The 17,869-nt window shown below is 40.2% G+C and overlaps 1 protein-coding gene across 14 annotated transcripts in view; it reads right to left on the reverse strand.

The window, feature by feature from the left end:
* Positions 1 to 2,011: 2,011 nt before the first annotated feature.
* Positions 2,012 to 17,869, reverse strand: part of CLIP1 (CAP-Gly domain containing linker protein 1) — a 101,034-nt gene continuing 85,176 nt past the window's right edge. For 8 of the 14 annotated variants that reach the window (XM_074321587.2, XM_074321588.2, XM_074321591.2 and 5 more), the window contains 7 exons: positions 12,388 to 12,440; positions 9,426 to 9,446; positions 6,595 to 6,712; positions 6,365 to 6,515; positions 5,701 to 5,750; positions 3,999 to 4,123; positions 2,012 to 3,671 (listed from right to left, as the gene is read on the reverse strand). In XM_074321587.2, coding sequence (XP_074177688.2) covers positions 3,446 to 3,671; positions 3,999 to 4,123; positions 5,701 to 5,750; positions 6,365 to 6,515; positions 6,595 to 6,712; positions 9,426 to 9,446; positions 12,388 to 12,440 — 744 coding nt within the window. In that variant the 3' untranslated portion in view covers positions 2,012 to 3,445. Of the gene's footprint in view, positions 3,672 to 3,998; positions 4,124 to 5,700; positions 5,751 to 6,364; positions 6,516 to 6,594; positions 6,713 to 9,425; positions 9,447 to 9,666; positions 9,739 to 12,387; positions 12,441 to 17,869 lie in introns of those variants that run through there. The other 6 variants (XM_074321590.2, XM_074321586.2, XM_074321596.2 and 3 more) reach the window with 2 other exon arrangements.

Here is a 17,869-nt window from a genome sequence, read left to right on the forward strand (position 1 = left end):
GACAGCGCGTTCACGTGACCACGGCTGCAGCCGGCTCGCCGAACCCGGAAGCCGAGTAGGTCGGCGGCTGCAGCGCTTCGTGGCCCAAGCGCCGCCTCTTTCTTCCACCCGGTGGGTTTTGACGCTCAGTCCAGGAGTCGTTGGGCGCTGAGAACTGAGTTTAAAAGCAGAGTGATTCCTGCTCGTCCCGTTTCAATTAAAAAAAAAAACACAAAAAACAGAAAAACCGACTTTCGTCTTAGCAAGCGTATTCGCTGTAAAATGGTAATTTGAAGCTAAACTCTAATGGGAATCTTTTAAATTATAGCAATCAAACGGTCCTTCTCTTTGTTCTTTGGTTTGTGGGCTCAATTTTACAAAACTGGCCAGGGGCTGAGGGAACCTTGGGTGACTTGTCTGTTTAGCTCTTCCTAGCAGACTTTCACTGCGACATGGTGTTTTACGCAAATACTCTCCGATGTGGCGCCCAGGTCCCACCACTGGCCTCACCAGTAAAATTATCTTGTGAGTTATGGGAATCAGAGGACTGTGTAATCACATAAAGATTATCAGGGTGCCCGGAACTTAATTTTTCAATAAATACTTATTGGTTTAGGATGATATGTTTCAATACTTGGAAGTAGAAGTTGACTATTTGGAATCTGGTTAAAGAAGTTTGAAAATGTTTGGTCTTAAGCGTGCATGGCTCCGTTCAATCGTTTATACACTTACTTTATGAAGAAAGGACTCACTAAACAGTTACCATGGAGTCTAAGCAAAGAATGGAATCTGGGGATATGCAGAAAAACAATCAGTCATACATTTATACATACCTCCACTCTCAATTTCGTAATTCCATCATTTACATTTTAAAATAACTTGTTCCCACTCATGCAGACTCTTCCATACCCTATTTCTCAACCTGGTTTTCACAGTGGTTCTCAACCTGTCACAAATTCTTCTCACATGTGTAGGGTTTTGCTCAACTGAGACTGAGTATTTTAGCATGTCTGTGAGAATAAACAGGCCAATGAGGGCACAATTTGAGGTAAAATGCCCAAGGCTAGTGACATCTCAAGCAAGCGTGAGTGTGAGGCCAGGATAAACTATCCTCCTCAAACAGGACCAAGATGCTACCTGGTCAGCAGATGGAAGTTTTACTTGTTTATGTTTGGAGACCGCTAGACCGCTGTAGTTGTCCTGTAAATGTTACATACTTGTTTAGTGCTGAGTCTTGTTTATTGAGAATGACGTGTAACATTGTATTAGTTTTAGCTGTACATTTGGTATATGTATATATTGTGAAATGATTATGTTTACGTAATAGTTTGAGTCTTTGAATCCCCTGAGGTCAATACTGAAGTCAAGGGCTACTGTGAAGAGTATTATTTAGGTAAAATGTTCTTGTTCAACTAGTAACTGCTTTGGAAATATCTACCCGTGTGTGTGGGGGGTCTGTGCTCATAAAACAGATGTTTGGTTCTGTAATCATTTTGGTAAATATCAGGGGTGCCAAAAAAGTATATACAAGTGGAAACTGGTCAACGTTGCTCAAGCAGTAGTTCGCTGTCATCAGAAGTGTCTGGACGCTGATGGGAAACACTTTGAGCACCTCTTGTTATTGAAGTCAAACGTGACTTGTATTCATCTTTTGTTATTGGTATATATTTATACAATTTTAATAGTTCTTCTTTCTTAAAATGTGTATACATTTTTTTGGCACCCTCTGTATTCAAACAACTTTTGGAGTTTCCTTCTAAAATGTCATGGCTTAATAGATAGTTGGCATTATATGGTGCCACTTGCGTTTTTGTCAGGTAATATGGTGTGACACAGCGATGGATAACAACCTTAGGTATTTATTTTATTAAATGGGTCATAGAATGCTTCGAGATAAGAACGCTACACCAGTTTCTTAAAGCTGTTTATCAACAGATTGCGGTACAAATTGCTATTTGGATCTACAGTGCTTGTTCATTTGAAGGAAAACCATTATGACAAATAAACTGAGAATAATATCAGTTACTACCAATGCCAAAAAAGAATAACCATTTATTAAAGTAGATACAGAACACTCATTTGCTCAAATTTTAATACTGCTTTACATAGTTTGTGAAACAATTCCTATTATGTTTATAACCAAAAATTTCAACTGATCACAGATTTGTTTTTCACTTGTCCAACACATAGTTGATAATCTTGAGGGGAAAATACATCAAAGGCATATATACAATTATAGTTCTTATTATACAAGTTGCATGGAAGATACATTTATTACTTTTTACATATTCTAAAAGACATTAAAATCAAGATAAATAGATTCAAACTGGTTGATAAACTTCTGGTGGTTGAGGTCCTTCGTTTGTTTTGTGATAAGAAAATCCAAAATTATTAATGTTGAATTTCTCATCGTACATTCATCTAAAAACACAGTAAAAAATGCTAGTAAAGATTGTAGAATGGTTAATTTAGGTGTTTTATAGTGTCTTATTAATTAAATGACTGCTGGGGATATCTGCTGGAGAAGGGAAAAACTTTTGGAGAAAATTCTCCCATTTATATCTGATAAACAAAATGAAAACAAAAAGAAAAAAACAGTTGCAGAGCTGTGTGATGCTATTTCTGGTCTATCCCATTATGTCCTGATGAATATTTTAAGTGTTTTCATTTTCATAAAGGTAAAAATCTGAAAAGAAAGACATTATTGTGTATGCTTTTTCCCAAAATATAGATTTTTTAAAAATATATACATATAATATATAGAAGCTGAAATTATGCAAAACCAATAAACAAAACACCACAGTCGAGTACGTGGGTGCAGCATATAGATTATAAAATGTCCCCACAGCAGTTTGGGGGCTTGCCCCTCCCTTTACCTGTTTCATCATTTTATAATCACACCTAAGTGTTATCAAGCCTGAAATAAAGGCACTACTGACGTCAGGTAGTGCAAAGAGCTCAGAGATTTCTTTGATTTAGAATAAAATACTTTAAATGAGTAGATGAAAATGCAAAATGGCACATTTTTTCAACTCATTCCAGTGTCAAAGCTTAACCAAAACATCTAAATATACAAATGCAGCCTGGAAATATTTTAGTGCAAATATGAAAAGTAACGGCATAATTTAAAGTTACTTAAATAAAGTATTGTAAGGGGAGGGATTCTACTCTGAGGTTTCCCTAGGGACCATAAACGTAATGGCATCTGGTGCAATGTCTTGTTAAAACTTTCAAAAATCAAGAAGACAATATTAGAGGTGAACACGCACCTACTAAGTATTTATTATCCTAACTTATAAGGGGAGATTAAAGGGCAATTTGTTGAAGATCAAAATATTTTCTTGGATTTGTTGATGGGAGTCAAAACTAACGTGTGTTCTGAGGTCCGCACGCATGATGCCCGTGTTCAGCTGCCTAAGGCTCGTGTGGCTGACGAAGCCCCGGCAGGTCCTGATCTGTGGCTTCATCAGAAGGTCTCGTCGTCATTGCAGTTGGTGGCCCAGTGCCCAAACATCTCACAGATTTCACAGTACGGGCGCTCCTCGCTCCGACTGCCGTGGTGTGTGGAATGCGGGGGCTCCTCAGACATCTGTGCCTGCGTCGGGCAATCCTCTGTGTCGTGGAGATCAAAACAGTCACATATGTCACAGAAGAGACGAGGTTTCTTCTTGGACTGTTTCCCTTGGTCATCACTGCAAATGTTAACGTGCATAATCAGAAACTCATCTCTAGCAGAAGAAGTTCAAGAGACAATATCACTCGTAAAGAACAAAAATAAGCAAGAATTATGGTCAAGTCTTGCAGCCCCCAGTGTAACGACTACAATCGACATTTTGAATTTTCACATCAAACCATTTGTAGTGTATCACTCACTCTCTTGCCAGATTTATGGAAATTCAGTTGTGGCCAAGTAACTACAAAGCAACTGCTTCTCCAATGCACTGGAGAACTTCACTTGAAAAACACACTTTATTGAGCTGGACCTCAGGCTCCAGTCCCCATTGCTTAACATGAAATACCTGTCGTAATTGTTTAGGTCATCACCATTCCCGTTAAGGGCTGCTTCAGACATCATCTCCACCTTCAGCTTGAGGTCTTGATTCTTCCTTTGAAGGTCCACTATTACTGAATTTAGGAAATCAATCTGGTTTGTTCCGGAAAAAAGAAACAGATGTGTCAAATGTCTAAAACGTGTACACTGGAATATCAAGAAGTCACAGATACATACTCTCATGCTACGGCTGCAGAGTGTGCTGGCGTCACAGGGGGGCCACCAATGGCTGTCACTGAACCCATGTTTTATGTTTTACACACACACACACACACACACACACACACACACACACACACCAGGCTCTCAAATTAGGAAACATAAAACAAACCATTTGCTGATTAGAAGAAAAGTGTTGGCAGCAGCAGATGAAACAAACGGAAGCAGAAAGCAAAGGGAAAAGAGAAAATATTAATTAAGTTGATGTTTATTAGCCACACAAAGTAAGCAGACAATGCTAACCAGGGCAAGTTAGTATGTTTATTGAATCCTTTCATGCCTTTCAAAGGAGATGTCAGATAACTGAAACAAATCACAACCCCCTGAGCTTTTCTCGTATTAAAAAAGAAAGATGGTTTTTGTACCTATGATTTCTGAACAGGGTAAATATATCCAAAATATACTACTAAAATTGAAGATGGATGTTTGTTGTCTACATGCTCTTATATTTCCAAATATAGAATACTTTGCCTCCATATAATCCTTTTTTTCCATATAATCCCATTTTAAAAACTAAGGCTATTTTGTTAATTTTGGCTTTTAGTTAAGTTTTCAAGAACCCCATCTTTTTAAGGTAAAGATGAGCAAGGAACTTCTTTTTTTTTTAACAAGAAATGTTTTTTTTTTGTTTTTTTTTTGGGGGGTGAAGGGGAACAGGACTTTTTATTGGGGAACAGTGTGTACTTTCAGGACTTTTTTCCAAGTCAAGCTGTTGTCCTTTCAGTCTTACTTGTGGAGGGCGCAGCTCAGCTCCAGATCCAGTTGCCGTTGCTAGTTGCAGGGGGCGCAGCCCACCATCCCTTGCGGGACTCGAATTGAACTGGCAACCTTGTGGTTGAGAGCCCCCTGGCCCATGTGGGAATCGAACTGGCAGCCTTCGGAGTTAGGAGCATGGAGCTCTAACTGCCTGAGCCACCGGGCCGGCCAAGCAAGGAACTTTTTGACAGAGCAATTCTACTTCTAGGAATTTATAAAGAAATACTAGTATATCTATAAAACGGTAGATGTCCAAGATAATTCATTACAACATTGTTTACAATACACCTAAAAAAATGAGAAACACCCCAAATGTCATGTCAACCAATAGAGAACTGATTACATCAGGGTATGGCCATATAATGGAATACTATACAGCTATAAAAAGGTAAGCGCAGACCAGTTTATGTAATATGCCACCATTTATGTAAAAAAGGGAAAAAGACAGCATTTGTCTTGGCTTGTATGTACATTTTTAAAAACCTGAAAAGACTGAAAAAGACACTAATAACAGTGACTACCTATTTGGGGAGTTGGGAACTGAGCAGAAGAGAGCTGGTGTTTGAAGGGAGATTCTTTTTGCTGTATATATTAATATTGCTTAATGTTTAGACCACATGAGTGTATCATCTATTCAAAAGAGTAAATGATTTTTAAAAATAGCAAATAAGCAAAGCAAAAGGAAGGAGTATTACCTGATTCTCCTGAGCTCTTTCGTCCTCTTCTGCCTGAGTATCAGTATTACCTTAGAGTAAAAAAAGAAAAGAAAAAGTGGAGGGGTATTTAAAAAAATCTTGTCGCCTGTTTTCCTTGATGTTGCAATGAAAGGGCCAGCGTTAGAACCTCCTTTTCTGTGGCATTTCCAGGTGCCGCTCTTTGAGAACACAGTCACGACCTCCCGTCCCACGTCTGCACCCCCAAGGGACCTCTGCAGGTGCTGGCCCTGCCCCTTCAGGTGTGCTCTCAGGCTGGCCCACAGCTGGGTAAGAACGCCCCTCAAATCCACCTGAACTGACGCAGCCAGCCATTCTCTCGCAAGGGCCATCTCTGTTCTCCCTCACTACAACGCACTTTCAGAACCCACACTCGCTACTGGGACGGCAGCTGGCATCTCCCATCTGATGTTTCTGCCAATACTCCAGACCATGGGAAGGGCCAGAAGTGGGGACAGCAGGCACGCCCCTCTGCACGGGACCTGGGTCGTAAAGAGCCCTCATCTGACCAAACGGTGGGCGAGCCCAGGGCAGAAGGGCCACGTCAGGGGCAGCAGGTTGCTGCCCTCTGAGGGCATCTCCACTGGAAATGGCTCCCTGCAGGAAGCAGCGGGGTCGAAAGGAAGCGTCACGGCTGTCAGTTTACCTGAGGAGCTGCTGAGCTGCCTCTTGTTTTCTTTGAGTTGAAGCTCCAAGTTCTTTACCTTGAGCTCAAGCTTCGCCTTATCAGACTCTAGAGACTGAACAACCGAATGCAAGGACTTGGCAGAGGCGTTCTCTCCCCTGAGCACCGTGACCTGCAACACAGCGGCTGAGCTTAGGCTTGAGGTTTGAACACAGAGGCGGCATGAAGGTTCACCTTAGAAGGTACTCTACCTCATTTCTCAGTTTCTCCAGCTCTGCATCCTTTTCTGTGAGTAAGGCACTAGTAATACTGATGGATTTCTGCAAGGAAGCTTTTTCTTCATCTGTGTCTTTTATTAACTTGGATTCTCTAAAAGACCAAAGAGTTAAAAATTCCAGAAATCAACCAAGAGACTGGTCAGTGTACAACTGTCCTAGAACAAACACGCAATTAACTTTCGTGAATGGAAAGAAAACAAGTACCACAGGGAAGATTTATAGGGGGTTAAGGCTATTATGCTTGCAAAATTTTACTTGAAATTTTACTTACTGTGAGGGGAGAAAAAGTTTACTATGCATAGACATGCCAGAATCTGCATATCATTGAATCCATTTGAATTTAAAGAAACAAGTTAATAACTTTGGAAGACGAGGAATTAAAAAACAAAACCAGACGGTTGCACCCCCACCCAAAGAATTCTTTTAAAAATCCAACCCCAGTTGAATTCCGCTATTTCTTGAATAAATTATTACCAAGCAATGACAATTAAAATACACACATGCAAAGCGATTATACAGATGTCATGCAGAGCGGTTTTATGCTGGAAGTATCGATTGGTTCTCACTAATTTCAGTAACTTTCAGCAAGTTCGAAGAATGTGTTTTTGAGATCTTATGGGCCAAAACAGTAGCAAAGATCATTACTACTATTCAAACTGAAGGATTGTTACTTTTCATCCATGGAATCTGAAGAGGACATTAAGTTGCTAATAGAAATTAAAGGTAATTACATAATGGCTAGAACAGAAATGTTAAAATGGATTTTCAGGTATAGCATGAAAGAGGCTGGGGGGTGGGGGGCGTCTGGAAGAGAGAAGGTCCGAGGCACTGGGTTTTTGTTCTCAGCCTGACTCAGCATTTGGTTCTCAGCAGAGGGAGGGGACCAGGCCTTTCATGAGAGGGAAACATTTACCTTGGAGTCAAGGGAGTGGGAAAAGAAAGGGAAAGGTGAAGGGAAGACAGGGAGGGCAAGACACAACAGATACAACCCCACGGGCCAGGCTACTACGGGTTTATGTATGTATTTAAATTTTTGTTGTAAAAATTACATGCATTCCAAAGTGCCATGGTCATCAAAGACAAGAAAAGCCTGAGGAACTGTCACAGATTGGAGGAGACTAAGGAGATGTGACAACTGAATGCAATGTGGTTTCCTACATTGGATCCCGGAAGAGAAAAAGGACATCGATGGAAAAACGGGGGAAATCTGAATAAAGTTGAGAGTCTAGCTAGAAGTACTGTACCAATGTCACTTTCTATGTTTTGATAAACATACCAGGGAATGGAAGATGCTTATATTAGGGGCATGCTTGGGGAAAGGTATGTGGGAACTGAGTTGCGTTTGCAAATCTCCTGTAAATCTAAGATTTTAAGATAAAAAAAGTTTTTTTTTAAAATACATACAGTGTGAAACAAGATAAAAAGACCCCGTATCATAAAAATATTTTGGGGAAAACAAAACTGCAGAAAAATTTCCTAGCTAGCCCTCAGGCCATACAACCTATGACATTAATGAAGCTAATCATCAGTGAGAATTCGTAACTGAAACAACAAGCCAAATTACGCCTGGTTCTATTAGAAGTAACTGGGTGAGTGTGGAAGCATGGAATGGTTTGGTCCTTTTTAGCACTGACTGGAAGGATCGGGAACGGAGGCCCAGGTTAGAAATGGAAGAATGTTATGTCTGGTTAGTGAGACCCAAGATATCCGGCACACGAATTACAGAATTCTCATGATTTATGGTCAATTGAAACTCTACACAAAGATAAAAATATAAGTGTTGTATTTATCTCCTTGTGTGGCTTACACTTACACTCCAGAATGATAAGTAATAAGAAAAGAATCTGAGACTTATAGAAAGTTCTTGATCAATACCCAAGCATTATTTTGTACACTGAAAAGGGGGTGGGCATAGGTGATATTAAATTACTAAGTAAATAATACCTTGTATAGAAATAGGATCTTGTGTAGGTTAAAACAAAGCAAAGATTATAATGGAAGGAATGTATAGGCACTTCTTCCACCTGGAAAGTAAATATCTGATGTTATCCAAAGATTCAATAAACCCCGGGCTCCTTAGGTTTCTATTAAATTTATTTGGTAGTTTATCGTAAAAAGTATTTCAAGAGCTTCACTTGTTATAAATCCAACTCAAATTTGAATGATGTTACTTTAAATATTTTTACTGAAAAACACCAGGATTTGGGGGTTATTCAACAGATTTAGATTCTTCCACAATCAGGACTCTGAGTTAGCCAAGATGCCACAGATTCTTTGTGTTAGGGACCATCAGCGGGCAGAAGGTAGCTTTGTCTGTTTATCGTCCCATACACACCGCCTCTAAGTGAGGCTGCTTTTTAAGACAGCAAGCAGAATGTTTCTTGTGTAAGTTATCAGAAGATGCGTGGTTAAGACAGGGATCTCACTTGTGATATATACCAAATGACAGGACAAACAGACTTTGGCAGCTCATCTTTGTGACAGACCAAGCTTCACTGCTGGCTTCTGAGGCTATTTCTAAATCCTAGTCCCACTGTGCAAACCAAGAGGGGCTAAGTTAAACCATCTATGCCGATACCACTGACATCTGACTCACAAATTGTACTGACAGGCGGGCCCGTGTTACTTGTAAGCCACTCTGGCTAGAACGCCTTGGTGTTACTAAAAATATGAAGAAAGGAAGATAAACCTAACATGAAAGAAGGGCTAAAGGGGCCAGAAATCTTTCCCCCAAGGGAACATATTACCCAGATTCTTTCCTTACTACTTACATAAGAGATAAATTCTAGTAATGAAGGAAATACCTTAAAGTGTTACTGGGCAAGCTTTAAAAATGCAAGATAACAAGAACCAAATATTAGAAACATGAATAGAAATGCAAATACAGTAAGGAGAACTACATTTGCACTGAAGTTCTTTGCTGTATGTAGGTACAAAAAGAGGTGTGTGTGTGTGTGTGTGTGTGTGTGTGTGTGTGTGTGTCTACTGCTGAGAATATTTTACAAAACAAAAGCAAGACACAGAGGGACAAAGGCAGCCAAAAAATATATACAACAATTTGGTTTACTAAAAATATATGAAATTTATTTATTATAACGTGGATAGACTTTCTTTAGTCTTACCATGAAAGACACACAGATATAGCAAAGGAAGCAAGAGTAGGAAGGGAAAAGAGAGGGGTGAGATGAGCATTGGTAATAGCACAAGCTCGGAGACAGTCAGACAGTCAGCAACCCACAGTGAGCTTAATGAGCTGGAGGAGCACGTGACCTCTTCCGAATTTGTAGGCGGTATCGTCAACCAGTGTTCAGCCCTGACAGAATTCATTCTGACTCCAAAAAGTCCACATCTAAGCTTTTGGCTCTGAAGTCCCTTCTTTGACATGAAAAAGCCTAGAGGAGGAGGGAAGCCAAGCAAGCTTCCCGATCTGCTGCAGGCTTTCGCTGTCAGAGGGACACACCACCCCACTTGTGTCACTTAGAGGAATTCAAGGTCGGCTCTACTTCATCATTAGACATCTTGGAACCTGTTTTGAAGGAGGTCAGCCTAACTCGGAGACCAGTTTTCCAAAGAAATGATTACATTTTTAAGCTAAGAGAAAAACCTTTACTACACATTGCTTGCAATTCAGTGTTTGGCTACTTTAGCAAATACAGGAGCCTGTTACTAATCTAATGCTACACAGTATCATCCTGCAGTTAGGAATAAGCTCTGCACTTCAATATAATGACCATTTGAATGATGCTGTCTTGACTATGTTCAGTTACCACGTCTAATTAAACTGTCGACTAAGATCTCAGTTCTTGCTTAAACAACTACATGTCAAATATCTTTGTGATTTAAGTACTTTCTAGACTTTTAAATTAAATCAAATTCTTTTTAGTACTCTATGCTAAATTTACTTAACTATTACACACATGGACCTACATATGAATCTTTTACCAAACTGACTTTTAGAAGGCATTTTAAGGGCCCAAATTATTAGCTAAAATATATACTTCATTTAGATTTCTGAAATAGAACTTTCTATGAGGGTTAATTAACAATTTAATTAAAGACAAAAAGAAAAAAAGAGTTCTAAATATGAGAAATTAGATTTAAAATTTTTTCACTCCCAGAAAACATTATATTTATCTGCATTTAGTGATAAAAAAGAATAGTTTTCAAGAGACAGTCTCCTACACATATCCAGCACCTAAAACGAGGGCAGAGATGGCAAAATAAGAAGAGAGGAATGGACAAGTACCCAAATCTGTTCCATCTTTTTAAGCCGTGAAAAAAGTCACACGTCTAATCACATTTTGAAAGGCATGTGATTTATTTAAAGTCACATGGTAAGGACTAACAAGCCACAGTATCTTTCTTTAAAAAATAGTCAAAAAGTAATAAATAAGTAAATATAGTGAGAAGAGAACCAGCATAAAAATCTGCAGACCTGCATCTTACGCCTGCATCTGACTTCTTGGCCAAGTTGTTTAACTTCTTGGGCTCTAGTTTCCTTTTTAAATGCAAGCCTCGTGTTTATTTCACTGGGTTGTTTTGAGGTTAATTTATGCCAGTATTTACATCAGCCCATTTTTATATGTTCCTTGCCAGAATGCCACAGGAATAGCCCTATTCATTTTCTCACGTATCCTTGATGACTGCATACATGACGTTCTTTTTAAAGAAACAAAGCCTCATTTGTGTAAAAATAAACATCTGGAGGCCGACATGGGCAGAGCTGTGCCCGTATGCAGGAGCGAGGCTAAGGCACGGCAGACCAGTCACCACAGCTCATGCACAGTCATTGGAAGAACACCTGGCTGGACCAGGGGTAAGGCAGTGCTGAAACACACATGCATTCTGGTGTGAAACTTTAAAGAAAAATGAATCTGAGTATTTTTTAATTAAAGAAAGAAAGGAGGAAAGGCACCCCCGAGCCAATGTCCTTTAGAATGTAGCTATGGAACCCAAATATCTTTGTGGGCTAAATAAAGCCTCCGATTCCTAAGTAACTGCCTTGTAGGCAGGAGGAGACACTGCCAGCGTAAAACACGTTGTCAGGGGTCCAGCAAGGGAAGTGCCTCTGCCCTGACAAGTAAGAATAGAATACTTTGCAAGAGCATGGAGAATTCTTTGGTTTTCTGTTTTATCATTATTTTAAAAAATTTCTCTAGATATAAACAGCACATTTTAAAAGAGCCGACAGTCAGGATGTATAAGCATCAAGCTTCTAAATGATTGTTTCTGTGGGCCCCTCAATCCTTACTCAAAAGTACTGGAAGGCTTCCATCTGAGTATCATTTGTTTATCATGAAAGAATAATAAATAACAGTTTTGGTTTTTTTAGAAAATAAACAGAAACATTTTAAATGGTGTTAGCCATTATTGCTATTGAAAAATTGAAATTTTTATGTAATTGAAATCAATATTTATATACAGATCTATTACTCCATGCAAAATTATAATACTTTTTAGTTACTGAAACTAGGAAGGAACAGCAGTATAATATGAGACAATCTGATTTTAGAACACTTCTGAATAAATGCACCTGAACGTGGCTTAAAAATTCAACTAGTCTTTGTTTTAGTGATTAACACTGAAACTTTTGCAAATGAATTTGCATAATTTGTCCATTATGATGAGCTATCATGATGCAATTTTGTGACTCTAAGAAGGTCGCATGTTTCTACAAGTCACTGTATACCTCACGTTCTAACATTTTCCTTACTAAACACACATACTCACACACATGCCAACAGTAAACACAGAAAGAAAACTTACCTCTTTTTCATTTCTAACAACTGATTGTTGAGCACAGATCTCTCCTCTTCTACCTGGAAAAAAAGCACACACACAAAAGTTCAGTTCAGAGAAAGCCCACAGGCCTATATTTCCCATGCCACAGATCACATTCCCAGGCTCCAAGACAGCTAAAGCAATTGGCTTCCCTCACAAGCAGTGAGTGAAAAAAGAGTGAGCGGTCACTGGATCACAGGATGTACAGTTATTAGTTTACAAATCACTTAGGATCTGAGCGACTCCTCTTCCTCATGGGCTTGAGGCAAAAATATCAAATAACACCTGAACAGTACGTGCTGTACCTTAGACATTCAACAGATGTTTGTTAACCAGTGAGTGAAAGCTTCACTATTAACATTCGGGTTCCTTTACTGAAACAACAGAGGTCAAGTGTCACTAACTCAAGGACAGCTAGGAACAGGTCATTGATTCTATATGGGTCTCATTTTATGCCTACAATATTCCAGGCATTTGTTTCTCACCTATAAAATGTGGAAGTGACAAAAGAATTTCCAGTGGCCCTTTAGTTCTAAAATTCTATTATTATTATTTTCTGAAGGGTAAAAAACAAAAGATTCAGTTAATCTTCTGAGAAAAGCCTCACCTCTAGCTCCAGTCTGCTCTACCAATTACAACTCACACTGCTAATTAAACAAAGGGGTGAAAAGGCTCTTACGTGGAGTTTTTTTTTAAAAGATAACACCAAAGTCTACGTATAGTAATGGTTTCCAATAGCCCAGAATTTAAGGTATTTCTGTTTATGTACCTATTATGTACATGCTTTGCTATAAGGTCTTCATACCTAGAAAGTTCTCACATATACACAGACATGTATGTTTTGAATATTAAATTACATTTATTATGTCTATTGAGGTTAATATAGTTTTTTTCACTGTAGACTCTGCTTTCCCAGTCTATTTTTCCTTTATGCTCTTTATATAGCTTACATTTATTTTTTAAACAAAGAGGCTATTTTAAATTTTTCAATTAAAAAATGAAAATGAAGAAGTTCAATAAACAAATGTAAGACTGGGAAATGCCTTCAATGAAGATATATAAATGGATAAAGGACATGGCCGATAATTCATAACAGAGAAAATAAAATTATTAATAAACATCTGAAAAATCATTCAACGCTGCAAAAAAACAATATGCAGAGATTCTCCCTCTTCCCTGGAGGAGACACTGTGCCTACATTTCCATGGAACATAACTTTGGGATACTCCTACTGATTTTTTACAGAAAACAATGTTTTTTCTCTTCTGGTCCAAGATCCGACCCACGATAACAATAGTTGATGGCTTTTGGAGTTGAATACATGGGAATTCATTTTATTGCTCACTCTGCTTCTGTGTGCTTAAAATTTTTCATAATAAAAGGTTGAATAAAGAAAAATATTAAGAAAATAATATTACAGTGAAGGTAGTGTATAAATAATCAGTTTAGGGAACACGGGCCAAGAAACCTCAAAGAGCTTATCTATCCACCAAACTATTTTGTAATAAACATGGTGGGTAATTTGCTTTTAATTTATCATTTAAGCTAAGAAAAAGACTAGTCTGTGTGAAATAAAGGAAGCGTTGAAGTTCAAAGTCATCACCTACGCAACTCCTGTTTTTGTAGGTTCAGTAAAACCACTTGAATAAAAATCTTCCAAGGGAAGTAGCAATTTTCATTTTTGTTTTGCTCACTGCTGTCTCCTCCCGTTCTGGAACACCGGCAGGCACATAGTAGGCACTCAGTAACTACATGCTGAGTGAACAAATGCATCTGGTCGTCAGTAAGCTGGTGCTCCCAATGGGTGAGAGAGTAGTGGCACTCAGAAGCCAGTTCTGGGCGGCTGGATGGCTCAGTTGGTTAGAGCACGAGCTCTGAACAACACGTTGCCGGTTCGATTCCGACATGGGATGGTGGGCTGCGCCCCATGCAACTAAAGATTGAAAATGGGGACTGGACTTGGAGCTGAGCTGCACCCTCCACAACTAGTCTGAAGGACAACTACTTGGAGCTGATGGGCCCTGGAGAAACACACTGTTCCCCAATATTCCCCAATAAAATTGAAGAAAAAAAAAAAGCCAGTTCTCACACAGTCAACTCTCTGGGCTGAACTAGCCTCAGCCTCATCAAGCCAGGGTGGAGCCGAGGCTTTTCTCCCCGACCGCCCCAGGGAAGTGGTTTCCATGTGGGCTATTTCAGTCTCTTCTCTAGGCAAGTGTTCTGGGTCCAAAATAGCAGCTCTACCTTGACAGCACAGAACACATTCCCTGTGTCTGGCTTTCTAGTCTGGCCTCCCACACAGACAAACAGATTTCTGCTGTTAGTGGAGAAGGTAATGGGGAAAAAAGGAAGAGGAGGAGTTAGTAATTTTAGTCATTTGTGTGGACAAGACCTTTCAGAGGAGTGTTGCCTAGACCCAGCTTTCATGCCAGGCCCCTCTGCTGCCAGCTTCTGAGAGTGTGCTCGGCAGCCCCTTCAGGGGTCACTGCTGTGGCACCACCTCAGGCCAGAGTCACGCCCCTTCCCAGGATGAACCACCTCTGATGACTGATGTGGGATTATAAAGAGACGGGCTAGCTCATCCAGTTTGGGACACATCTGAGGGGCCTCTCCAGCTCCAGAGCTCCCTGTGGGGTTGGTCAGTCAAGGCCATCATTGGGCCTGTGTCACGTCACGGCTCTGCCCAGTCCTGCCTCCTTGCCCTCTTTTCCACAAGGGCCGTCTCAAGCGCTCATCTTAGTAAACATCATGCACACGAAACACTCAGTCTGTCTGCCTGCTTCCCAGGGAACCTGACGTGCAACGGGGTGCATTAAGCTACCAGCACAAGTTCATAGAAGAGGCACGGGAAGGCAGCAGGCCTTGGAGGCTGGTTTGCGTTTACGTGCATATGTGTATGAACTATGTAAGTAAATACAGATGAGTATATTTACATCCTCAAGTACCAGACACAAAGTTATCACTGTCCTTTATCAAGAATGTTGCTGATGGCATGACTCTGGGGGAGGGGGAGTGAGGCCAACACATGGGAAGCAGCTCTTACGCACGTCCCCTTAGTCTTTAATTTTTACTGCTGGGTGCTGACAGGACAGCAGCTCCTGTTCCCACAGACTGCTAGCAACTTCAGGCCAGTTCAAGTGCATCCTGCGCCCAGCTGCAGACATCCTCACCAGGCAGAAGCCAACTGGAGAGACCCACCCTCTGGCGTAGACACTGGCAGTCAGTCACTTACAGACGGGACGGCACCTCAGCGCTGGGAGATGTCTGTGCACAAATCTCTGCAGAAGCTAGAGGGGCTGAGAGGACTGTGGCGAAGTGTGGAGGGATGTCTCAAACAAGAAACTTAAGATATGCAGACAGAGAAGATGTAAGATGAAAAAGACCTTCCGCAACTAAACATATCCCTTGGCCCAATTCCTTAAAGGGATGCTTGAAAATGCTGAACTGGGTGGAAGGAAGATTCCTGAAGAACCCAAGCAAATCAGTTTTGGGCTTCAGCAATTTCTAACTTGTAGATAAAACTGTCATTTTTTAAAAGAAAAATTACTTTATTATTTCTGTTAAAATGATAATGCTCATTTGTCAGAAAACTTAGCAATAGAGAGAACAAAAAGGAAAACATGCCCCTGATTTACCAATGAGGAATAATTCTACATAAATGGAATAACTGAATGGAATTGCATGTTAGAATAATTCTACCATGGCTACCATTAGCTGAATGGCATGCCAGGCATCTCCATGTACATATAGCAAGAAGGACAGCTAGGGGGGAAAGAAAGCAAATTTAACTTTACTTAAATTTAACAGGAGAAATAAAAATTGAAGTAAACAAAAGAAATTGGTTGTGGGCAGAAAAATGTTCTTTACCACAAAGATATATTCGATTCTATGAGCCCGCTAGGTTTATATGTTACAGTCATTGTGTAAAATTTTCAAGTAATACATATATATATATAAAATATATATATATGTATTTCCCCCTTCTTTGGCCTCCCTTTCTCAGTCTAGCTGTGTAGGAAGCAGCTCCCTGGCCCACGCTGGTACTATGAGCCTTGCGCCCCACCGGGCTGAGGCAATCGGTCACAGGTCGGCCCACAGCAGCTCACCGCAGCTCTCGCCGGCTGCTGGTCACTCACGCTGGCCGCCGGCCCCTCCTGGCAGCAGCACTCAGCAGCCCGCAGCAGCTCACACCGAAGACCGGCCGCTCATGGCAGCCCAGCTCCAGGGAGAGCCGTTGTTCACAGTCTTAGCTGTAGAGGGCGCAGCTCACTGGCCCATGTGGGAATCGAACCGGCGACCTCGGCGTTAGGAACACAGCGCTCCAACCTGAGCCACCAGGCTGGCCCCAAATTTTTTTTAAAAAAGCATGAGATACCTAAGAAAACATGATTTTCTTAGGTATAAATTAATTTTAATTTTAGACAATGTCCACACTACTGTGATATAAAAGATGAGGAAATTTGCACACTCCAACCACTGTCTTTCAACCCTACCACCTCAAATTTTAGTCGTATTATATTTTTTCCCTTTTCTTTCCACCTTGCAAATGTATTAAACTTACTAAATGATCAAAATTAACATCAAGCCACAACACATGCCTCCTGGCGGGATACAGTTGATTTATACAGTCTTCCTGCTAAAAATGCATAATCTGAATGCCATCGTCATGAAACACACAACAAACCCAAAATGAAGATTTTATACAACATAACTGGCCTGGTTTTTTCAAAAAGTCAAGTCATAAAAGACAGAGAAAGGCAGAGGAAACGTTCCCGATTAAAGAAGACTGAAGAGACATGACAACCCTGGATTGGATCCGGATTAAAGGGGAATAAAAGCTATAAAGGATGTTACCGGGACAACTGTCTAAACAGGAATATGGTCTGTACGTGAGATAGCAGTGTTAAAGTCCCTGAATGCGACGACTGCCCTACAGTTAGGTAAAAACAAGTCCGTAGGGTACTCGTATATGAGTGCTCTGTGTTCTATTTTTCCAACTTCTAAAGTTTGAAGTAATCTCCAAATAAAAAGTTAAAAACAATTCTACTCTGTATCTGTAATGCCCTAAACTGTTAGCTTAGCTGTCTTATCTACTTGGATTTAATTCTCACCCCAGTCCTTTTACCAGTTTCTCTTTAGATAAGCCCTGTATTCTGATTGGCCAGATTTTATCAAGTCCTTTCTAGAAGGACTCAGGATGCTACAGCTTCTAAGTTCTTTCATGTTTGAGAACCTCTGCCTACCTTCTTACCTGAGTAATAATTACCTGGTATGATGCTCTTCATGTTTTCTGTTCTTCAGAACTTTGGAAAGAGTGTACCACAGTTTTCTGACATTGAATGTAGCTGCAGTGGGTTGGTTTTTAACCTTTTTATAAGGAATCTGCTTTTTCTGCCTGAGCATCTCCTTGAAGATCAATAATCATCAGGGTATTTTTTGGTGTCATTTACTTCGGACCAATCTCCCC

Source organism: Rhinolophus sinicus, chromosome 9 (assembly GCF_057876585.1).
Source record: "Rhinolophus sinicus isolate RSI-liver-muscle chromosome 9, RSI-T2T, whole genome shotgun sequence".
NCBI lineage: Eukaryota > Metazoa > Chordata > Mammalia > Chiroptera > Rhinolophidae > Rhinolophus > Rhinolophus sinicus.